Source organism: Sturnus vulgaris, chromosome Z (assembly GCF_052056855.1).
Source record: "Sturnus vulgaris isolate bStuVul1 chromosome Z, bStuVul1.hap1, whole genome shotgun sequence".
Taxonomy (NCBI): Eukaryota; Metazoa; Chordata; class Aves; order Passeriformes; family Sturnidae; genus Sturnus; species Sturnus vulgaris.
In genome coordinates this window covers 34,676,940-34,701,118 of record NC_142283.1, presented here as the reverse complement: position 1 = coordinate 34,701,118, position 24,179 = coordinate 34,676,940, and the positions used below count along the sequence as shown (strand labels likewise).

Sequence of the window (24,179 nt, the reverse complement as noted above, 5' to 3'; positions counted from 1 at the left end):
TCACAACCTAGTATTGGGGGAAAAAAATCTTGTCATTAGAAAACAAAAAATAGATTTTTACTTAAAGTATGTTACATAGACTTAGTTTTCATTTTTCTCTCCTGTATTTTTGGCACTTAGGTATTTCCACAGGTGGACGGGTAAACCCTCGAGAAGGAATTGTGCTTCACTCTACAAAACTCATTCAGGAGTGGAGCTCTGTGGATCTCAGAACTCCTATATCTGATGCTTTGCACCTGCCAGTCTGGGTGGACAATGATGGAAACTGTGCTGCTCTAGCAGAGAGGAAATTTGGTCATGGAAAAGGAATAGAAAATTTTGTAACACTGATTACTGGTACAGGTGGGTATGTCTTAGTTCAGCAAAACCCAAAGTCCAGCACCATCACTTAGAGGCTTAGCTGTTTTATAGGCATAATCATTCCCACTATCCCTGGAAAATGAAAAATTCTTTTACTAGATTATTTGGTTTAGGATGCTTTTTAATTTATTCAGGCAAATAAAACCACTTCCATAGTTCAAACTTCGTGATGAAAGAAGTTCTCCTGGCACTGCTACACAGGCAAGTAAGGAAAATCTAAGGAAAATCTGAGCAACTTCAATTGGAATAATTTTTTCAATTTTTTAGCTTAATTCTCTTTTAACTTTAGAAATACAAGTCAGATCAGAATATGTATCTGGAACATAAGCAACTGCATATAAGAAAGTATGCCTAAATCTCAAATGCAAACGTGGGGTAACTTTTCTCATTTATTAAGTATATAGTCTTTTAGGTGGTAGCAGTAAGAACTAGCTGATGGATCTACACCCAGTTTAGGAAGGGGCAGCAGAGGCCTGCACATTTATGCGTCATGGGCCTTTAACAACACAGGTTTGACTAAGTACAGCATTAGAACTTCTCCCCTGAAGTGCAGAATTTTAAGGCCAACTGGATAGTTTTCTGCATAAAAAGTATGACTCACAAGCTTGAAAGATCTGTCATAGTTCAGTACCATCCATAGGCTTAAAAAAAAAAAAAAAAAAAGCATTATATACCATTTTGGTCCATATATGAATAGGAGGGAACTATGAGCTTGTGTATTAGGTGTGTCAAATAGACAAGAGTTTTTAACAACTAGTCATTCTTGATTTTTATTGTAGATGATCACTGATACAAATTATTTTATCTTTTCTGTATCAGAATAAGCAAATACCAGTGTCTTGCAGAACTGACGCCTTTAAAAACTTGTTGTCTTTTTTTTAAACAACAGAAGTCTTAATATCTTTTCAGGAATTGGAGGTGGAATCGTTCATCAACATGAACTGATCCACGGCAGTTCTTTCTGTGCTGCTGAGCTTGGGCACATTGTCGTATCCTTAGATGGACCAGAGTGCCTGTGTGGCAGCCAAGGATGTATAGAAGCATATGCCTCAGGAATAGCATTACAGAGAGAAGCTAAGAAACTGCATGATGGTATGTATTTACTCTGGTTTTAAAAATACAGTTACTAAACTGCAGTGTACAAAGAAATTTTCAAAGGGTTATTAAGAAAAAATAACTCTGCCTTCATTTTGTAGGAGGAGACAAGAATAGGTGTACAGGCAGCCTGCATAGTACAGATCTTTTTGAGTGGCAAGGAACATTTGGAACCACTGGTCTCAGAATTCCCAAAAGCACACAGTACACTTTGTCTCTTCTTTTTAAGCTTGATATAAACTATAAACTAATCTGACAGGCATTCTGTGATGTTTGGTTTCACAGTGATTGTCTTTCAGCAAAAGCTTATCAGTCTTAAATAAGTTTGAGAATATTTATATTTTATTTATTTTTGGGTCCAACAAGACTAGTGAATTACCATACTCTTAAGTTTGATTCCCTGCTTCTGCAAGTAGTTTCCTGAATAATATGAATATGATTACTTCAGCTAAACTCAGGGTTGGCCAAATTGTTCAGGATTCAGTATACAAGTAACAGAGATTAAAAGATTTTAATTGCCTATTTTTTCACCTTCTGACTTGACACATTATCATGTATAATGTATCAAGCTCTTGGCTTTCTCTCCTTTTCAGATGATCTGCTTTTAGTAGAAGGAATGTCAATGAAGGAGGAGGAGATTGTCAGTGCTGCACACCTTATTCAAGCAGCTAAACTTGGGAATACAAAAGCAGAGAGCATTCTCAGAACAGGTGAGACATAGCCCAGAGGGTGAAACACTTCCATGATTGTATTTTAGGAAGTACAGAAATGGTAGTTCCCTACAAACTACAAACAGCCTGTACATGTTAAGGCCCTGTCAATATGGAAATTACTAATGGTAATGAGATTTTAAATATAAATGTTCAAGAAAATGTCAGCAGAAGTGTTGAAAGTATCGGTTCCAATTAAAAAAAAAGATTAAAAGGTCCTGCAAAGATTAATTTTAAAAAAGGTAAATTCTCAGCATTATTATATTGGAAATTCTGGGACATTTCATTGTAGACTAGTGAATGGCTGGTTTGAGGTAACAAAGGCAGTTTATGTTACGTGTTACTTGACATGGGGTGTTTTACTGGTTTATTAGTTTTAAGTGTAGTCCTTCCTCGCACATAGTGGTTAACACTGAGGTGGTAGAGTGATGCTTGCCTATTTTCTCTTTGCTTACAAGCAGGCTTAATGCCTTGTTTTGTCTTTTCACATCCATAATGTTGAATAATGCATTATTATGCAAAAAAAAAAATTGTCTTTTTACTTTCAAAAGAAAACTTAGTGGCAGACACATATTACCTGATAGCATAAAACTCTGTGGAACAAAACACTTTACTGACTTTCCAGTGTTACTTGCTGCTAACAGAACTGTTTCAATTACTGATGCCAGAACTGCTCTGAGTATTCTACTCAATTTCTTTTCAGCTGGGACTGCACTGGGCCTTGGCGTTGTGAACATTCTGCACACCGTGAACCCGTCTCTTGTGATCCTTTCTGGAGTTCTAGCTAACCATTATGTTAATGCTGTCAAAGACGTGATAAATCGACAGGCACTGTCCTCTGTTAAAACAGTGGATGTAGTGGTCTCAAATCTAGCAGACCCTGCTCTTCTCGGAGCTGCTAGCCTGGTACTAGATTATACTACACGTAGAATATACTAGAAGAATTACAGAAGAATTAGAGAATTGGACTATTCAAATTCATAATGGGTGGAGGGAATACTTTCTCCCAAATTTTTCTTTGATGAGAGCAGCTAATGAATCAGAGTAGTACTGAGTAGTTAGTGACTACTTCAGCATTTCCTAATTGACATATTATCTTTTTGTATTTTTCCTAAATTTCAGCTGACTTCCTTGGAAGTAATGTGCAATTCTGGGTTTTTAAGCACTTCTGTTGGTAAGCCTATACATTACTTTTGAGTGTGGCTGAATTATTTATGAGCATCTCTTGCTGTATGGGGATAATGTGTATGGTATGTAAAATTATTATAACTCTTGGGGATCCATATCTCATTTCCCACTTACGTGAAATGAGAAGTTTACCAGCTTTTCAGTTTCCAGGATTTCACCCACAAAGTAAATATGATGTAATCACCAGTAGTAAGTAATAATTTTGGTGGGTGGAAATGAGGACCTCAACAATAAAAAAAGGCTACACCTGGAATTTCCTTTTCTTGAAGGATTTGGTAGAGGCAACCAAGTTTATTTATTATATCATCTCTAAAGGGCAGAGTCCCATTTTAGAAGCTTTGCATATGAAGGAAAAAAAACCTACAGTTTAGTGAGCTTACAGCCTGCAGAGGACTCCAATCAAACTGATAAGTATAGCAGTGAGCATCTTTGTCTTCTGGCTATGGCCAGTAGTAAATTGTTTGAATTGTAATCTTGGGGGATTTCTCAAGATAATTAATCTATTACTTGCAGGGAGGGTGGCTGCTTATTCTTTGGTAGCCAGTTAGCTGAAATTCAGCCACGTGGCACAGCTGATCATAAAGAATCTACCTTTTACTGCAGAGTGGCATGGTGCATCCCGTCAGTCATTTGGGTGGCTGCAGGTGCACTGCTCTTGTTCTGCTTTCACCATCAGCTCTTAGGATGGAAAGTCAAATCTGACCCTTATCCTCACCCTCAGAGCATTCAAAGGCCTAGGAGAAAAGTATGTCAAATACCAGTAAAGCCTTGCCTAAGTAAGCTGTGGTTTGTATTTAATGAGTAATGATAGTGCTGTCTTTATCCAGCTGTTTTTTAGCATACTTTCAAGATGCTGGAGAAATTGAAAAACCAACCCATCTATCAACTAATCCAGAAAGATAGCTCTGGAGGAACAGTCACAAAACTATCCTGTTCTGAATTTAATTACTTATTTTGACATGTGACTCAACCACTGATATTCTCAGAAGCCCAGTAATGCGTTAGTACAGGGGCTATTTCCACACTTGAACTTCCAACTGAAACAATCTTCTGCAACCATTGCCCTCTGCTATACAATGAACTTGGACTGAATAGTTCCTAGTACACTAGCTAACTCTGGGATATAATCTATAACAGACTGTTTTTAATTCACTATCTCTTTAACAAGGAGTGCTTACTGGTAATTCACCTCTTTGGAGCATTTCAGGACCACCAGATCTCCTTCCTGATGTCTCCAGGAGCAATCATGCAGTCTCTATACCATAGTTTTCTCCGACTTGGCAAATAACTGGTTCTCAATTGTTTGCCAAGTTACACTAGGCTTTAAGTAAAGGAGTTTTAGCTCCTTTTCCCAACATATCTTGGTTTACTTGATGATTCCCATTACCTTCAATACCAGAGCATTAGTTCTATGAACAGGCCAAGGAGGAACGGGCATTTCTCTGCAGTGACAGTAGCTTAGATCAGGAATACTGAGGTTCTAACAGTGAGGAGGCCTGCCCTTTGATCTTTCCATCTCCTGCCATCACAAGGAATGCCTGGCTGGAATGCCTGGCTAAAAGTGGGACCAGGCTTTTGCTTTCCAGACCCTCTGAAGCTGTGTATTTTTGGTGTCTCAGACTCAAAATGTTTTTCCATCAGCTAAAGGGAGGGTGCAGGCACAGAAAAACCACAACAGACTAAAACACAGTTGAAAAGTTTTACAGCTTTAACGTCTAGTCATGTTAAAAAAACAATTCTTCACATTATTTTGAAAATGCTTTTTTTGTCAATTGGCCAAGAACTTGCTGCATATGTACAAGTGGTTTATAAAATCAGAAAGAATAAAAAAATAATATTTAATAGTGTAATAGTGGTTTTGTTTGTCTCTCCCTGTTCAGAAGCATCCTTTGAAGTTCAGGTACTTTAAACCTGAAGTTACTTTGGACCAGAGATTTCATGGATATTAGCCCCCATTTGTATCCAGTCCCCGAAGGAGTGAACAGATGTTCACAGAACATCTGCAGTAATGTGCTTACTTGATGCTGGCCCAGTGTCCTTTAGAGTAGCCCATACCAGGAAGATCATGGACTCCAGTGAGGGCAAACCAACCTTTATAACCAATACTGGGAAAAACATGCAGAAACCAAATCCCTTTCACCAGCTGTTATCGTTATTTCAGAGCCTAAAGCAGCAGGGCATTCTCATTACCTGCACTGGCAGCACCTGCTCATATTGCCTGTTGAGTCTTGGTTGGTTTTGCAGCATCCATCTGTGGTAAGTGTATGTGGTATTCTAACCGTGGAAGCCTTGGCAGGAATGCCATCCTCCAGCCCTCCAGGCAGAACTGCATGTGACATCAACAGCTTGGGCAGGACAAGTCCCCTGATGAACTTGGATGTTTGTAATCAGCATTACATAAGCAAGCGTCAGCAGCAGAGTGCCAAAAGGTTGGAAAGCAAACTAAAACTGGAGTTCTTAGTCCTGCAATTTTTAATTCATGTAACCGATATAATAGATTTACAAGTTCCTATACCTTGTTGTTTCCTACAGTTGGTAGAAACAGAATGCTTTGTCAACAGTTCTGTGTTACCACAGAATCCCAAAGAGTTAGGACTTGGGATCACGAGGAGACCAGCTGAGTTTTGATAGCTGTCTTTTTACAGATCATTGCTGATGCTTTGCAAACTACATAGCTAATCCATACAGAATCAAGGTTTAGAATTTCTTTTTGGTCTCCTGACCAAAATAATTTAGTTATTCAGTATTTTGAATCTTTGATCTGCGACCCAGACACTTGGAAATAACAAATTCCTTGGTTTTCTGGTGGTCTTGAAGCACTGTCCTTCCTCCAGTTAATTGTAACAAAATTGTCAAAAACTTGCACATATTACCAATGGAGACCATGTCAACTCTGTACTACAAAAACACAACAAAGAGCAGGGTCAGACAGAATTTATACCTGGATTTGGTGAAACCTGATTACCGTGTCCCTTTCAAATACCACAGAGACATCACAGGGATTAGTAACCATAAAACACCTGGGCTGTACACCCCTTGGACCATTCCAGATAATTATTTGGATTAGAACTACTGCCACAGCACATGGTTCTGCAGAGGAACATGCTTGCCTGCATGACAAGTACTGCTGGAGTAATCATCTTGGCAAAGACTACAGACACCCATGTTGTCCATTCTGAAATACAAGCCAGTAATCTGTATGTTTCCTTCTTAACTGGTTGCTCAGGGAAAAAAAAATATCAAGAAACAGATAAGCCACACCATGTTGTTTTATGGCTGCTTAAAACTTAACCATGTTCCACGGGCTAAGAAAATGAATGCACAGTGCTATTGTTTCCAGGCTCCCTGCTTTCCAATGAACCCATGACCTCTCCATCCCCCTTCTTCTTTACAAATGCTCATTGTAATTTCAGACTGCCTGGCTGCTGGCTGCCACCTGATCAGAAGCTAAACAAAGCAAGTTTTATACCAGGATATATTCAGCAAGGGTCCACAGCTTCTCTCTCAATACTGCATGAGAACTTCATGTGCATGCAGCTCGGATTATGTTTGAAGGATAGGAAGTGTCCAGGCTTTTTCTAGGTTCCACTGACTAATACTATGGAGATAAGCAGCAATAGTGGAAAGTTAAAGCCAGTAAACAGCACTGAGCACACACAGCAGGCCAGAGGTAGTACAACACTGTCCCATGAAGTTACAAAACAAAGTGACAGATGCTGACCTCTGAAGAAAACAAGTCAATGTTTAGAAACACAGACAAGGGAATTGATTTGCCCAAATAAACCTGAGAATTCTTTCACTCTGTCACAAGGTCTAAGTATCTAAAATAATTCTCAGACACAGAAAATCTTGACTCCAGTAGTGCTGTTTGGTTCTGAGCTCCCCAGTACATGAGAGACATAAGCACACCTGAGAGAGCTCAACAAAGAGCCACAAGGATTACAAAGCAACTACATTTCTCCTGAGGAAGGGCTGAGAGCTGGAACTGTTCAATCTGGAAATGAGAAGGCTTAGGGGAATCTTATTAATGTATATAAATATCTGAAGCGAGAGTGCAAAGAAGATGGGAGCCAGGCTCTTTTCATTCATGCCATGACAGGAGACACTGAGCACAGAGTGAAACATAGGAGGCTCCATCTGAATATCAGGAAACACTTCTTTATTGTTCAGGTATCCAAGCACTGGCAGAGGTTGCCCAGAGAGATAGTGGAATTTCACTTCAGATCTTCAGAAGTTGTCTGGATATGGTCATGGGTGGCAGGCTTGATGTGGTTTTGCTTGCGTAGAGGAGTTGAACAACTTGAGGTGCCTTCCAACCACAGCCAGTCTATGATTTTGTGACAGCACTGATAAAGGAGACAGTGAGCTAGCACACGTGAATGTAAAATTAAGGCAGAAGAGGTAAGCTGCAACAGAGTTAGCAGAGGTAACAGAACCCACAGAGCTGCATTCTAAGTGTTCCAGCAGGATGAAATATGTAAAAAACATGCTAAAACATTCTTACACTCTGCAAACCCAACATATAAAATGCTGCTTTAACTTCTGTAACATTGCTTTGACTTTGAATTCAAGCCTTTGCCCATTTTTTTGGATTGCAGCTCCAAGCCACATCCATAGCCAGATAAAATATGCTGTAAGATAGGAAAATGTGGTCATCAATAAATACCATAATTCAGTGTGCAGGAACCCCCTAACCTGTTGATCTTTCAAATTCTTCTAAATTCATACGAACACTTTAGTCGACTTTCCTTTATTAAAGTATCAGCTCATTTTGAACACCCTTCTTTTCAGAGCTTTTGAGTGTGCAGCAAAACGGAAATTTTCAGTCAAGCTGAATGCATAACTAGTCAAGGCTAGCAATGAGTATCAGTATTCTGTGGACTTGCTCCACGTGCTTCAGTCCTGCTGGAGTCACCTGCCATACCCTTGTGCAGTTCAGAATATATCTTCTTGCCTTCATCTTCCATGGAACCAGGCTTCCTGACCTGTAATCTATCAATCATTCTCATCACCATCCATGAGTAGTGTGTGAATTCACTTGCAAACCTGAGAGTAGTTCCAGTCATTACAGACAACAGTAAGGTACAGCTTAACTACTGCAGCCCAACTGGAAACCATTTATTCACTCCCTTGCCCACCAAAGGGACACAGCTGCTAGTGGAACAGCTGCTGTGCAGTAACAGTCTGAGCCTTGGTACACTGTAGTCTGCATCTGCAACCCTTTTCAAACTGCCTGGGCCAACCTTCCAGGTTGTACATAAAAGGTATTAAAGCCATTATGCTACACAGTAGTTAAGATACTGTGTCTTTGATAAACATGGCGAAATAATGTAGGAAATTGAACAGATTAGTTTTTGAAGATAGAAAACTAAGGTAAGGTTTAACAGAGCAAGACTAGAATACAGCTCCTGTGACTGCTAGGTCAGGCTTGCTGAGCCAAGGAAGCAGAAGAGAGATTTTTCTAGATCAGTTTGTTTCAGATTCAACCACCTTGGCAGACAGAGCTCCAACCTAGAGATGAGCAGCAGTAAGAGCAAGTCTTCCCTTCTCCTGCTCCCTAGCTCTCCAGTTCAACACTAGTGGGAGGAAATGTCTGCAAAGGTCAGTGAGGACAAGGACACAGTTCAAAAACATCCAAACAGCCTCTACACCACAGATTTTTGGATATGAAGACAGCATTGAAAACCTAGTGGAACAGAACAAGCAGTAGAATACCAGAGGTCTTAATTGCTCACTGCCCTCTCCTATGTGCTGAGCCTCAGACAGGCAACCAGAGTGACAGCAGAAAACTATACAGAACTACCTACCTGCAGAAGGCAGTGTCCTCAGTCCCACTGGAAGCAAGATAAGCCCCTTAACAAGCCTGCTGTTTTAGTTTTCTTGAGCTGCTGTCTAATGTGATAAATTGGATAGGGGAGAAGTTTTTAAACTAAAGCTCTCAAGAGCTTTAAGAAAGCTTAAAGAAACAAGCAGGAGAGACTTGCAGAGACCAGAAGCACTGCCAGCTGGACATTCAGCACCAAAGTGAAATCATTAGCAATCAAGAGAAATGTTTACCCACACTTAATTCAAAAATCCTCTGTCAAAAGGAAGCAGGAGACCTCAGTTCATCCAAAGTCAACACATTTTGCTGTTTAATAGATCTTTATTTTCAGTAATGTGGGAAGTGACACCTCAGTGCACAACAGCACAGAGACTACAGATTTGGAGGTTCTCCCATTCCAGACATAGAAAGGAAACATCAGGAATAACATGCAATCAAACAATGATCAGCTCTAGATACATCATGATGTGGTCCAAAAAAACACATTGAAACAATTAATCAAACACAACTTCTCTGAGTAAGGTTAAGATATTGCATTTGTAGTGTTTCCATCGAGCTTTGCTTCAGCGAACCAGCGGAGCCTGCTTGAGCGAAATGAGGACTGAACGCATGCGGGACACATCTTTTGCCTGCTTACTAGACTTGGGATTAAAGTCACAGAGCTGAGCCACACGTTCCCACTCAGAGCCCGGAAAAACTTCTTCTGCATCGTTCATAAAGGCTTCTTCAGCTGCCCTAAAAGCAACGCAATGCACCTTGTGTTAATGCCCAGCATATAAGGCACTCCTTCCCTCTTACAGGATGCAGTTTCTTTCAGCATGTTTCATAAAGAAATGTGACCTGACAGCTGCTTGTGGACATTATGGCCACATAAGCTCCCACTGCCCCAATCCTGGAGATGAAAGTAGATTGCAGTAGTATGCTATGCACAAGCAGTGCAGAGGATTGCAGAGGATTGTGTAAAATGTTGGAATACAGGTGTTTGGTTTTAAGAATAGTTATTGAGTCTTGGCCTAAGGAGTCGCCACACAAGCTTCCAAGAAGTAAGGTACTTCTATGTAGGTGTTTTATTTATGGAGAAATGCCCAGGTCTTAACTAGTTAAGCCTCTGCCACTTGTTGGCTTATACTGGACATTTGCCAACTGGAAATTTACAACTGCCTGCAAGCATGTCTTAAACAAATTCCATCTGAGGATTTAAATCAGCCCCAAGGCCTACAGACCATCATAAAACTATCTGCTGATGATTCTCAATGCTGTAGTGAAGCAGTATGAATCATAAGGAATTTAAGTCACAAATCCCATGCTTGTGAGTGCAATAGGCTACAGCATATCTTGGCAGAGGAGATGACTTATTTGAGGTTACATCACAGAACAAATGTATTTCCCCTGCTCTCACCCTAAGGAGACTCTAAGGAGGCTTTGTACATTATGTACTGGGTAGTGCCAGTGGCTTCACAGCTGTATTATTTTTGTTTTTCTGTGCTGCCAATAGCATTGCTTCAATGCAGGGATAACTCTCCAGCATCTAGTTTACATGAACTGTGGGGCCCTGGTAGCTGCCTGAGTGCAGAAGCAGTAAGCATCAAGAGATCAAACCAAATCCATCTACTCCAACAAGCAGGACAGAGAAAGCAGTGAAAATGACTCTCCCATGAGGGTTCAGCACTATTCACAGGGATGATAAGGTTACAGACACCACTGAAGACAAGGATCACTACAACACTGCTACTTTATGTGACATGACACTTTAGGGGGCAGTGAAGATTTTTTTACTTAACTGTTCTAGGCTGTAGCAAGGATGATTTATGTTTGTGCTTAAAGGTGAAGAGAAGAAAAGAAACAAGGAGAGAAAGTTTAAGTCAGATATAGAAAATGAGAATGAGTTTAATGCAGATGATTAGCTGGCTGAACATGCACTAGTAGCTTAGCCTACATTCAGGAAACAGGCAGCCAGTTTTATTTTGCAGCACTTACACTGCACATTTGCATTGGACATATGAAAATAAGGATTTTATTGAAAAAAATCTAACAAAACCAACTCCAGGAGACTTCAGAAGAGTTAAACACCACCTGTAAATCCATCATTTCACAAGTCTTGGTTTACATCCACCTATAGTTAGCTGTGAATTTCACACCAAACCTTCAATATTAATGTACTCAAAGCCATAACACGGCTCACCAGTACACCTTCTAAAGGTGTCACCTTAGAATCTGTGACATGTCCATCTTTCAATTCAAGTCTACAAATTAAGGGAAGAAAGTAAAATACATAAACAAGCCAATGAACATTGCAATCCTTCTACCTCTCAGAAACTAGCATACTCACTGGGGCTTGAAAGTCATAGCTCTGTCTTCACTGACCTACTAGGCTGGCAAAACATCCGCACGGCTCCTAAATGTCTTCCTAGCAGTTTACACTGATTTTCCAATACCACCTTCCTGTACTTTCCATCTGTTCTCTAACAGCCTCCTATTTCTGTATGCACGCATATTTTCAACACTGATTTATATCAGGCAATTCCTTTCTATCTTCCTTGGCTTGTGACCCTCTACATGCAAGCATTGCTTGAAAATTTGTCTGATATGTAGGCAAAGCAGGTGGTGACTGCCTATTACAGAGTTAAACATTGCTTCTCTGTGGAAGGACTAAATACAGCACCCATGTGAAACTGCAGGCACTAGCCCACACCCCAGCAAAGTGTCTTGCTAAGCAATGTTCACTGGCCTGGAAACAACTGTTAACCCTTAGGTCTCAAGACTACTGAAGTCATTACCAAAATTCTAGTGTTATGTACACCACATGACTTAATCTGAAAGTGCTAGGCTTTATGCAGTGCATACAGGAGAACTGCACTTAATACTGCAGACTAGAAGCAGTCCAATAAGTTCAGAAGGGACCCTCAGACATTCAGCACTGTTTCTGATCCTGCTTATTATTGTGTTGACTAGCAAACAGAATTAGTAGTTAAGCAACATACACATAACCAATCACGTCAGCGAAGGGTTGTTTGTAGAAAGCTTCATCTGCCACCCTAGGTAGCAAGTAGTCCAACAGGCAGGCAAGCAGGCAGGAGAAAAGAGATAAGGATGAGAAGTACAGAACACAGCTGGAAGCAGTTTTAACAAGCACATTAACCTTGCATCACCTAGACTTACTGTAACAGGAAAGCAGTAACCACATGGAATGTATCAATTAGGCCATTGGTCAGAGGGGAAACACAGAAATCCTGCTACATTCTAGAAGTTCGGACCAGCTAGTTGAGGGCTAGAGGAGCCCCAATGTTAACATTAGACTACTCCCAGAGGATAGAAACTACCATCAGGCAAGAGATCTCACCAGGGTGACAAGAATGCCAAAGACTTCTGTGCAACACTTGTTTAATGAGCCCTGCTCCAGACTCCATATGCTGCACTCTAACACTGGCCATAATAAAGCTATGAGGTATCATGAGCTCTGGCCACCAACTAGAACAGTACTAATCCAGTTTCCCTTTCTTGGTCCAACCAAAAGGTAGTGAATTCCTCAATGAATGGAAGTGGCAAATCTGTAATTATGACGATAGTGTACGCCTCCTTTCTTCCTTTACAAATTAGGGTAGTCTACCTAGGACTTTACTTAATAAAGCCAGACCTGATGGCCATTTTGATAAGAAAAGCAGTATTTCAAAAAAACAATGAACAAAAACACCCAACAAAATTAAGAAAACAGCAGTTCATCTTGAACCCTTGAGTTCCTAAAATATAAAGCAGTCTTGATGATTACCTGAGCAGAATGGCGTAGAGATTTAAGAGGCATGAAGTCAGTTCTATCACATTTACCTTCATGCAGCTTGAAGTCACAATTCCACAGGGAACTTCTAAGAAAGTGTAAGAGCTTACTATTCCAGCAACCAAGTCATCGCTTTCTGCCACAGGACCCATAATTAGACAATTCAAACCACTACAGACACAATCAGCATTTAGTTTTTCACTAGTAGAACTCAGTCATGTTATTTCTGAACTGCTTCCAAAAAGAGCAGCAAAAGCTTTTAAGATATTTAATGAAATGACCTGTAGCAAAGATTAACTAGAATGCCACTTCCATATGTTCTAAAGTAAGTAAGTAAGAATGCTAATCTCAGGGTAGGTCATTGCAGACACTGAAGGCCTGTGCAGCTGGGAGCATGACAGCAAGTGAGTAGAGTAAAATATTTTCTGGCCATGTTCAAGCTTTATGTCCTAAGGAATCTAGGAATACTTGATCATCATCTTAATGCTTCCTGGATATTAAATCTAGATTATTAAGAAAACTTAAAAGGATAGATAGTTAGGAGCGTTTACTTTAATGATCTGAAGGACTACTGCCTTAAGACATACAAGAAGTATTCTAACCTCCTTTCCCAATTATTTGCATAATTCTTCTGATGGCTGGAGAAACTTTACCTGTTACTGGCTTTTGTTTTCTCAAGCTTTTCATCTTGCCTTGCATACCACTCTTCCAACTCTTTTATTGCTTTCTCTTTCCATTCTGCTTCCTGCTTTCGTGAGTTTGCATCTGAAAATTTAAGAATTGTTTTGTCAGTCATGTTTGTATCCAAACTCATCTTGCAAATACTTCAACTGATGGTTCAGGGTGCACTCTAGTAACTGTTTGCAGTTACTTCACCAACTCAGGTAAGGGTTAGGAGATTTCCTGATTTAGGTTATGAGAACTCTAAATACTATAAACATTCAAAGGATTAGCTAAATAGAATTCCTGTGCTGCATAACTGGGACAGTCCACTTCAGTTTAGGATAGGCATTTTGCAGAGCAGTTCAGATTCAGTAAATCTGCTGGTCTGCAAACTGCTCAAGTCCCCCAGAAACAGTCACCTTGCTATGCCAGTGCTGGAACAAAGTTTAGTAAAGCCTTTATGCTTAAACAAACTGAAAGAATCTAGCACTCCACATACTTCTACACACAACCTATAGTTCAGGACAACCTCATCTGTTGTAACTAGTCCAAAAGAGGAACAAAAGGGTCAGCTCTATCCAGAATTACATTTTACAGAAGGTTCTGTCCTAACAAGTTCAAGCAAAGGCTCCTCTACCATGCAAGTGGGAAGCACACCAGTTTGTAGTCTCTTAAATACTGTCCATGTGTAGGTACCACTGCATTTGACAGCTGTATTTAGTTTATTTAATAATCCATTACTTTCTTAATTTAGTTATTAGATTAAGATCCATGTGACAACAGATGGCCTCAGCAATTACAAAATGAGTAATCTTTATCCTTTGAAATAAACTACTAATGCCTGCAGTATTTATTATCATCTTTTTAGATTACAAAAGCAGTTCATTTTCTGTCAGCTCATCTGTAAGTAACGGTTCAGAGAGTCGCTTGCTGACTCTCATACCAGTATTAAGTCTGCTTACTAGAAGACTCATCCAGGCTTGCTCCTTGAACTCAGGAAACATGTTAAGATTCCGAAGAGGCAGTGCCATGGTTCAGAATTCTACTGTTTAAGAATCACAGAATGGCTTGAGTTGGAAGAGGCCTTAAGCATCACTTAGTTCCACCTCCTCTGCCATGGGCAGGGACACCTTCCATTAAACCAGACTGCTCAAAGCCCCATTCAGCCTGGGATGGGGCATCCACACCATCTTTGGGCAACCTGTGCCAGTGCCTCACCACCCTCAGCACAAAGAATTTTTTCCTAATGGCTAATCCAAACCTACCCTCTTTCTATTTAAAGCCATTACCCACCCCTTGTAAACTACACACCCTTGTAAAAATTCCCTCTCCAGTTCTTCTGTAGGTCCCCTTTAGGTACTGGAAGATTGCTCTTCTCCAGGTGGAACAACCCCAACTCTCTCAGCCTGAGAGAAGCTGACATTAAGTTACTCAACAAATACCCTGCTTACCAAGTTGCTCCAGGCGCTCCTTTTGCTCCTCTCTCCACTTACGAATACTTTCTGGTTCCGACTGCAGTCTGTCTACTTGGGAGATGGCAGCATAGCAGTGTGTGGGACCATTACTCTCCTTGGAGGAAAGAAACAGTAAAGTCATTTGTGCATAACAAGCGAGTATTTCAGATAACTGCCTGCCAGCTACCTAAAATTAGACTATATTTGAACTGAACCAGTAACACATTCATTTGATGTTATAACATATTTCCACCATTAAAAAGATCTTGCTACAAATTACAGCAAAACTGAAAGAAATTAACACAGGACTTCCTCCAGAAATCAGGGATCAAACAACAGTTCAAGACAACTAGAAATACAAGTACCACAAACACTTAGTGTCAGAACACTAAGGCTGCAAAACGCAGAAGATAATGCCTAGCACCTCACTACACACTTTTAGGCCAGATATTCTCCGAGTTCATCTCACCTTAAATATTTGCTGCGAAAGTAATTTTCTTTCTGGATTTGTGCACAGGAGAATAAAACATTCTTTACAGCTTATTTGTCTACTTCAAGAGACATTTCCATACCACATTACAAAATTTGGATTGCTGTATGCAGCTTATAACACAAGAGGCATTTCAATATTTAACCATCAGAACAGTAAGAGTACTAGCATCCTTTTCACAAATGTAACATATCAAAGGCTTGAAATTAATTAATATAGAAGATTTACAAAGCTAATTAATATCGTGCTATTTGCTACAGAAGATACTCTAAAGTTTAACAAATTTTATTGCTTCATCCTACCCCTAACAGAGTTAAGAATTACCACTCCTAAAAGTAGCAGGTCAACTGCAGCTGACCACAGATTTGGCTGTGTCTTGTCCCTCTCTGGACCTCCCGTAGCCCTCAATGAAGGAATAATGCAAAGGGAAGACATTAAGCTGGTGCAACACGACCAGGCTTCACAGTTAATCCTAAGCAAAATAAACGGGCCAGCTAGTTACAGGCAGGTAAAACATAAGTTATGCATAGCCCATTCAGTCTCTTCTTTCTCATTAAGAGGAAGCTCTGTCAACCAAAGCAACTGGTCTCTTAGAATTCCAAAATCAAGATATCTAAAGAGGGAAATCTACCTTCTGTTGTACAAGGAAGTGCAAAGGACCTGTAAAATACAACTTGTCCCATTAATCTCACAGTAATGCTGAGGATATAAGCAGCAGTGAAAGCTGTTTGTGTCTCCACAAGGCTCAGCATTCACTTAAAACTCTGAGGAGAAGTACATTGCTCATATGCTGCTTCCTTCCCAAGCATTCATTTAATCAATGCTAATGAGCCAACTGTGACACCAGGCAATGACTATGCCTTGGACAAACTGGTGTGAAATTCAGTTACAACAAAGTGATTGCCTTAGCATGCCTCATTCCTCCCTGACACCAATAAAGCAGGTATCTCCTCCTTTTGTCATTACCATGGCTAACATGTTTTCATACTTCGATTGAGCTTTTTAGCCATCAGCTTAATTTCATGCAATTTCATGTCACTAAGAAATGTATAGTGTTTTCAGTCCTTGTAAGACCATCTTGATAAGACAACCAGGGCACATGAATCACCTTAAAAGAGCAAGCAAATCTGAAAACTCTGCTTTAAACTAGATAATCAGAGCCCACTTTCAGTTTAGCAGCCAGAGAAAGTCAATGTAAAGTCATATCACAAAGCCTATCAGTCTGCTTTACATTGCTTATGTACTGTTAAGCCATATTTCAAAATGTACTGTTGCTCTAAGTTGCCTCTAAGTTCAGAGGATGGGAATAATCAAGAACACTGACAACTTTATGAGATGAGCTACCAGAACAGAAGACACCCCTCAGCTTTGAGACAAAATTACTTTAAAGGCAAGAAATAGGAAGTATTAGTCTACATTAAGATAAAGTTCTCAGAGTAGAACAGCACATTCTAAGTACAGAATACTTCTATCTTACCTGATAGACATCCCCGTTAACCACTCCATCAACAGCATCTGTAAAGAGGTGACTTGTTTAGTCATTTGAGAAAAGACAGAACAGCTAGATTTACTGATTTCTGTAACTTGTATGGAAAGCTTCACTGGAGTACGTAATGTGGGAGTTGTGAAAGTGAATATTACTTGATACCCTGCAGGGACACTTCCTTCTCCCTGCACTTTTCTCACCAGGCATGAAAAACCAAATGAGCCACCATTCTGCAGAACCAGAAATACAAGGTTATTTCTGCATCATGAGCTCTTGCTTCTAACAACATAAACAGCAGAGCTGATACTGCTGAGAGGCTGCTACAGACTGCATTCTAAAGCTACTCCCATTTTGTCCTCCCTCTCTTAGAAGCTGACTACTATACAACTGTTCTGGAGTTAAGAAGGATGGTTACCACTTTTTTAGTGTCTACCTGGAATATTAACAACCCTGCAGTCAACAATTGGTAATTCTTATATCTTATTATAGTGTTGTTATCTCCTAATTAGTTCAAAAGATACAGCTAACATTCTTCGCAAAGTCACCTTTCTGTTACTATCTGTGATGAGATGCTTCATAGCTTCCTACTTCAGTTGCAGCAGTATTATCTCTGAAGTGACAGTGGCAATAGAGCCTCAGGAACAGGCTCAGGTACAAATCTTTGCCATAGAACCCTAAAATTTCATATTTTTAAAACACAGTCGTAGGGAAACGTGCCAGTTGTAAGTCAAACTTTTAAGTTTTTGAAACTATTTAAACCTCCGAACTATACAAAATACACCAAGATTTTCAAGAACTGCTAAATCTCAGCAGGGCATCTCTCTGGAGCAGCGCCATGTAACATCTGTCCGCATGCAATGCCGAGTAGTTACATGTTGTTCCTCATGCCACCATGGATAAATCTATCATGCAGGAGTGTTTCCACCATCATACCCCCCTCAGTGAAAGAAGTGATTGTACCAAACAGTAAGCAGAAAAATCAAATTATTTTGCACTACCTTCTTAAAAAAGATAGCCGATTGCCCTAAAACTAAGCAAGTTATGCTGCTGTATCCTCTTGTTTGTGGCTAGGTATGCACCAGTTTCATAGTACTAGTGAATGGCACATAGGAATTTCTACATACTCCTTTATCAGGAAACTAGGCAAGTGTTTTAAGTCTTTATCTCTGAGCCCTGAAGAGCAATCATTAGCTGTGTAATGCAGAGAACTGTAAATTCATTAGTTCAAGAATGGCAGTTAAGTTGGAGGATACTAGTCCCCAAGAACATAGTTACTAACTTTCGCAGAGGAAAACTCAAATTAAGAAAAAATAGCTTTTCAGTTATGAGAAACTGGTATTTTATAACTAGACTCCCATAACTGAGAGATGGCTACTACTTTGTCGGATTCCTACTTCTCTGCAGGGTACAGGAGGCCTTTACAAAGTCACCAGCTGGGCGAGAGCTCATAAATGTTGAGGATGCTTCAAGAACAGTGATAATATGTTTAAGTTTTCTTGTCACACCAAAACACATTCATTATGGTCTTCACTGCTCAGGCCGGTAGTCTGCTCAGGTAAAAGAAACAACATCACTGCTTAAGGCTGTGCCTGAGATGAAACACATAGGTTTGTCTGAGGGCCATTTTTGTTCTGCACAGAAACAGCCACTAATAGACACTGAACTAAGTGTTTCCCAAGGGCACCCAGGTCAGAAGCATTAGCAATATTAGAAAAAATTTCCCATCTGTTCTGAGCTCCCTAGAACTTGAAATTAAGCTGCAGAGTCAGCATGCTGACTGAGCATATCACAAGCAGAAGAGGAAACAGAACTGTACCAGCATGCTGTCATATGCCAATACAAGTGTGCTAACTGGAATAAGACCAATAGTCAAACATTCCTTCATTTCAGCTCTGTCTTCATGCTTGCATAATTAAGTATGAAGTATAGAAAAACTATCTGTTTGCCAGCCTTCATACCGGTAATTAATACTAGTTGTGTGTCAGATTTTTTTGTTCACAGAAACATGCTATGTCATAAGCTTCCCATAGAAAAAGCCTAAATACTGGTAGTGTCATCATAATGTTTTCAGCAGCCATGAACAATGAAACCCTCTACTGACTTCAGAGTCCATCAAATTCTATCACAATATTGTATATCCTGAAGTTAAAATCAACATATTTAGAAACATCTCAGTTAGTAATGATCCATACTCTTTGTTGTTTGCTTTTCAACTTGGGGTAAACTCTTATTTTTAAGGGTACTGTTGCAATGAACATGCCCAAACATGTTCTGCAACATATGCTGACCATATGGTAATAATGAATTTTCATACAGCAACACAGATACTTTTTAGAGTCTGGAAGAGTCTGAAGAAGGTAAGTCATATCAGTTGCCTTGCATTCACAGGAGATACAACACCCAAGCTTGATATAAATAGAAAGCTAGCATCAATGTCCTCCACATTTACTACAGCTTACAAAATAAAAGGCTGGGTAGAAGATAAATACATACTTGAAGATATGTATTTTGTCACTTCAGTTGTAGAAGTCAACATATGGCCTGAGAGGTTTATCACAATGATGATCAACTATTCTGAAGGCTACTGCTGGCATTATTACCACTCAATACCACTTGGCCTAAAAGGAAGTTAGCTTAGCCTTGTTCACCAGCCTCTATAAAGTCTTATTCTCAATTCAAAAGAGGAGTGTTGTCTGAAACATCAGAGGCAGGGCTTTGCAGTACCTTGAAACATTTTTCTTATGCTCTTTTAAAATACAAGTATTTTTTATGAGTTACCCTCAGCATCTCTTTTAAACAAGTAGTCTAAGTACTGCTACTTTCAGTGAGCTAGCAGCTCAAGTTAAAACTACAAAAGAACATAAAGTTTAATATATTCTGACATAAGGTTAAGTAACTTCACCACTCAAGACCTAGTTTCCCATTCTTTTTCTTCTAGGCACAGTCATGCTTTCCTTTTACCTCTCTCTCTCACACATAAGATGATAAGAAAGAAGAATATTTTACAAAACTTTTATTTACATAGCTATGCAAGAACCTGGAGGAGAAATAACTTTTCAAGCCATAACTCATTCTTGTACCTGTGTGCAAAATAAAGGCAAGCAGCTCAGGAAGAGGGCTTCTTTCTGGTGTTTCAATTCTAAACTGCTGTCCTATCAAAACCCATTAGTTCCCTCATTTTCAATATAATCAATAGGCTAGAATTAAAACACACTAGCAGTAATACTGTGCCATTACAGCTTCCGTAGTTTTCCAATGTAACAGCTTCTGTAATTTCCACCTTATGTAAATTTCTACTAGTATTCTTTTGAAAACAAAAAAAAAAACCCAGATTTTTCTGTTCTGACTTCCTAATAATGCAGCATCACTAACAAAAGCTAGACAGTTAACATCCCTTTATCATACCTTTCTCAGTGCTCTCACGGGGCTCTGAAGCTTCAGATGCTGATTACATAGCAAAACCCAGATCGAGGGCTATTCAAACAATTAAGAAAAAATCAACAGTCACAGACAAGAACTCTTTCTGTCTGTGGTGCTAACTACAGAGACAGGAGGAATCAATTCTTTCCTAAACAATTTTGAAGCAAATTGATACTCAGTTCCTGAAAGGCTATTAAATTAAATACCTGGACAAACCACCAGACACAATTAATTTTCTTAGTTGCTAGAGGATCATGAACAACTTTCGAAGATAGAGAAACATAATTCAGTCAAGTTCGTATGAAATTTACAGAGCGTGAAAATGTAAAAGCAATGTTTGAGACCAGTCAGCCTACATTAAACTTGTGTATTTGCATGATTGTTAACATATATAACTACTTGTCTTTGAATGACATTTCCCATAAAAAGCTACTTGACTAACCGCCATGAGAATTTTGTATTGGCTATCTAGAAACCACACATTTCCCCTTGAACTCTCTCTCTCTTGCTCAGAGAACATAGCAAGTGAACTGATACAACCTCAAGACATATTAAGGTCAGAATCTCTCTGCAAATACATGGACGTTGACTCATTACTGAGAAAGAAACCTCGTAAGACATCACATTCATAATACCTAGGCAATAGCATTGTATTACTTGATTTATACAGTACTCCTTGCCTTCTGGTGCAGGGATTATGCTTCACCTTCCAAGGGAAATAAGATTAGGTTTTTGCATGCTCAAATGCATGCAAAATGCATTGCCTGAATGGCATAGCTATTTACATAATGAACAGCCTACTGGATCAGTATTCCAACCCTGATCATGGCAACATGAAATGATGCTGTGTGAGACACACAAACTTGCCACATTCTGCCATTCCCTCCATACTCATCCCAGTATCCACAACAATTAACAGAATTCCCAATATTGATTTTTTCAATTCATGAAGCTCACTTCTGTCCATGTATTTGTCTAATCATTTACCAAGAGACTGAAATTGAAAGACTGCTTGTTGATGAGACACTATGACTCTTAAAAGTATTTCAAGAAGCTGATGACTGCTTGTCACTATATCTGAAGATCTTCAAACTTCAACTGAGAGCTGCCCAAGCTAGTACTTTTGGCCCAGTATTTAGAAAGAACTTATCCAACAGACCTGTAAATAAGGAGTTCAAAAAAGGTTACAGTTAAAAAAAGTAAATCCACAAATCCCTGGTCACAATGCTTAAGGATTTACATAAGAACTTGCATTGTTTCAAGAAGAAATTTGCATTCACCTATTCAATTACAAAAGAGTTTAATGAGCTAATATGCCAGAGAATACAACTGTCTGATATTTATTAAGGTACCAATCATATGATAAGAAATGTCTAACACAAATGGCAACAGAAGCCATTAGATCATTTGTCACCATGCCTGAACCAGTACATTTTGCATGGCTGCAGTCTGTACTTTTTAAAAAACATGCAGAGAGTACAGGCTCTGACAGCCAACAGAGATCAATGTTCTGTTAAGAAATAGGACCACCAAAAGTCCACAAGCATTGTCTCCCACACCAATTTAACAGGCCAGAGCATAAATGCAATCCCTGGGCATAAAAGAAAACAAGATGACATACAGATGCTGCCTAGACTTCCAAGATCTTTGGATCATATTATCATATTTATTATTTTATTAACTTCTTTCTAAAGTTCTCCAATAACTCTTCTGCACTTCAGAACAAGTCAACTTACATGACTTGAGAAAAAGCGCTTGAAAGGCCGTTTAAGAACTACTTTTAAATATCAAACCAATCTAGAAGCATTGAACAAATCAACTTTTTGAGAAGGAAATACTTTGCAATAGTCATCACTACATGCATGTAGAGAACATACTCTAGTTGTTCTAGTACATTGTGACAAAGGTCAATGATAGATTTTTTTTCAATTAAATTAATTTTCAAACAGCTACTTTAATGTTCCAGAGTCTGTTTGGAACATAAAGCCCACGTAAAGCATGATGTTTGTCCAAGGCTTCTGAAAATAAGAAGGGAAGTCCATTGTGTCAGTTTCTGCTCTATACATAGAATACGGAAGCCAAATTATGTATGATACCAAAACAGGATGGTGTTCTGATAACAATTATTCTCAAGTTCTTGTGCTGGAGTAAGATAGTCCCCAGTAAACACCTTTTTTTTCAGGAGTATGTAATCCATATGTTTCGGACCTCATGAGTGAGCTGATGTTAAGGGCAGTGCTACCACTAAATAAGCACTGGAAGGTCTCCATTTCCCAGTTTATCTAGATGAGCTTTATTCATAGAGACACTACAAACATGCCCCCTCATACATAAGGTACACCAGTAATTTCTGATATCAGGTTGCAAAATGAAGACTTAATTCTAAAGATGTTCTGACAATGAACTGGGGAGCAGTTATTCAACTTAGTCTGAAGGAGAGTGGCATCCTACTGCAGTGACAAAGGGATGTCATATGAGAGCAAATATGTCCCTGCGGCCGTGGTGACAAGTAGAAGCAAAGTCTCCCTAGAGTGTTGCAACATCAACCCCTTTCCACTCAGGCTTCAGTTAAAACTTTTCATAAGGAGAAGTGTTTATTTAGGGCTGCTGCAGCTACCATTAGACTAACTGGAAACACACTAACCTTCTTAACACACAGTTCCCACCCTTCTCGAAATGCGGGTTCTGCAGTGACGGCTTTGCTACATTCAGTACAAAGGTTACCAAGGAACAAAGGCTAAAGGTTTAGTAAAATTAAACATTAGCTTAACTGCTCTTATGCTTTAAGACTAAGATCACCCCCGCTGAAGACAGAAACCCAACTGGGGGATTTATCCAGCTTTCAGATGCCTTCCTTCAGGCAGGATTAGACGAGATCAGCACCGTTCGCATTAGGATACGGGCACGCCTTCGGCACCTTTAGGGCACATAAACTCTAACCGAGGGAGTAGGGAGGTAGCTCGCCTTGTGGCACACGCACCCAGAACGGCCCTGACCCACTCCCGGACCACCCCCGCGCAGTGGGGCCCCGCTCAGGGCACAGCGCCGGGGCGACCGTCCCGCCGGCACCGCCCCGAGGGACCAGGGGAGCCGGGACCCCTCACCCCCAGCCCCACCCGCCGCCCCCGCAGGGCGTACCCGCGCCCAGGCCCTCGGGACTCTGCAGCGCCTCGGGCACCTCGCCGTTCTCCAGGATGCCGTAGCCCTCGTCGTTCTCGATGCCCGCGATCTCGTTCTCCTGCTGCGCCAGGAACGCGGCGGCGGGATCCTCCTCGCCACCGTCGGGCGCCCCGTTCCCGGCTGGCGACTGCTGCGGCTGCTGGGCACCGAAGAGCTCCATGTCGGCCATGGGCGAAGGCGCGCAGGCAGCGGCTGCTCCGCACCGCGCCTACGCCGGGCAGCAGCGCGGAAGGGGCGGGGCGCCCCTCCTGCGCCAATGAGCGGCGAGCACCGCCGGCTCCGCCCAATCAGCAAGCGGTCGTGGCGGGGTCTGCGGAATACCAGCCAGTCAGCGCCCAGAGAGCAGCGGGCGGGCGGGGCGGGGCGGGGCGGGGCGGAGCGGAGCGGAGAGGAGCGCGGCCCCGGTGCCCGGAGGAGCTGGGCGGCAGCGGCGGGCTGCGCTCCAGCGGGATCAGGTCCGTCGGGCTGCGGCGGGAGCGGGTTCGTCTCTGCCAGCCTGCCAAAGCACAGGTGCTCCGCTGTCCGACACGAGTCCGT

General features: G+C 40.6%; 2 protein-coding genes across 5 annotated transcripts in view; one reads left to right on the top strand and one right to left on the bottom strand.

The window, feature by feature from the left end:
• GNE (glucosamine (UDP-N-acetyl)-2-epimerase/N-acetylmannosamine kinase) overlaps nucleotides 1-5,203 on the top strand; it is a 34,340-nt gene extending 29,137 nt beyond the window's left edge. For both annotated transcript variants that reach the window (XM_014887113.2, XM_088156344.1), the window contains exons 9-12: nucleotides 121-342; nucleotides 1,270-1,452; nucleotides 2,049-2,165; nucleotides 2,869-5,203. In XM_014887113.2, coding sequence (XP_014742599.2) covers nucleotides 121-342; nucleotides 1,270-1,452; nucleotides 2,049-2,165; nucleotides 2,869-3,104 — 758 coding nt within the window. In that variant the 3' untranslated portion in view covers nucleotides 3,105-5,203. The remainder of the gene's footprint in view (nucleotides 1-120; nucleotides 343-1,269; nucleotides 1,453-2,048; nucleotides 2,166-2,868) is intronic.
• Nucleotides 5,204-9,478: 4,275 nt separating this feature from the next.
• Nucleotides 9,479-23,956, bottom strand: CLTA (clathrin light chain A). Of its 3 annotated transcripts, XM_088156345.1 has the most exons (7): nucleotides 23,601-23,955; nucleotides 17,034-17,071; nucleotides 15,064-15,181; nucleotides 13,603-13,714; nucleotides 12,159-12,212; nucleotides 10,959-10,994; nucleotides 9,479-9,912 (listed from the first exon to the last, which is right to left on the bottom strand). In XM_088156345.1, exons 1-7 carry the CDS (start codon nucleotides 23,809-23,811, stop codon nucleotides 9,741-9,743), a joined length of 741 nt encoding a protein of 246 aa, XP_088012471.1. In that variant the 5' UTR covers nucleotides 23,812-23,955; the 3' UTR covers nucleotides 9,479-9,740. The 3 variants fall into 3 exon arrangements, with proteins under 3 accessions (XP_088012471.1, XP_088012472.1, XP_014742600.1); XM_088156346.1 differs by lacking the exon at nucleotides 10,959-10,994 and having other exon boundaries at nucleotides 23,601-23,956; XM_014887114.2 differs by lacking the exons at nucleotides 10,959-10,994; nucleotides 12,159-12,212.
• Between the last annotated feature and the right edge of the window lie 223 nt (nucleotides 23,957-24,179).

Excerpts from the sequence above, each read along its gene's own strand:
- CLTA (XM_088156345.1), bottom strand. The coding sequence starts at position 23,811 with ATGGCCGACATGGAGCTCTTCGGTGCCCAGCAGCCGCAGCAGTCGCCA. Across the intron at positions 13,715-15,063 it reads GGAGCGCCTGGAGCAACTTG|ATGCAAACTCACGAAAGCAG; the intron begins GTAAGCAGGGTA and ends TTAAATTTTCAG. Across the intron at positions 9,913-10,958 it reads CCTTGCTACAGCCTAGAACA|GGCAGCTGAAGAAGCCTTTA; the intron begins GTTAAGTAAAAA and ends CGTTGCTTTTAG.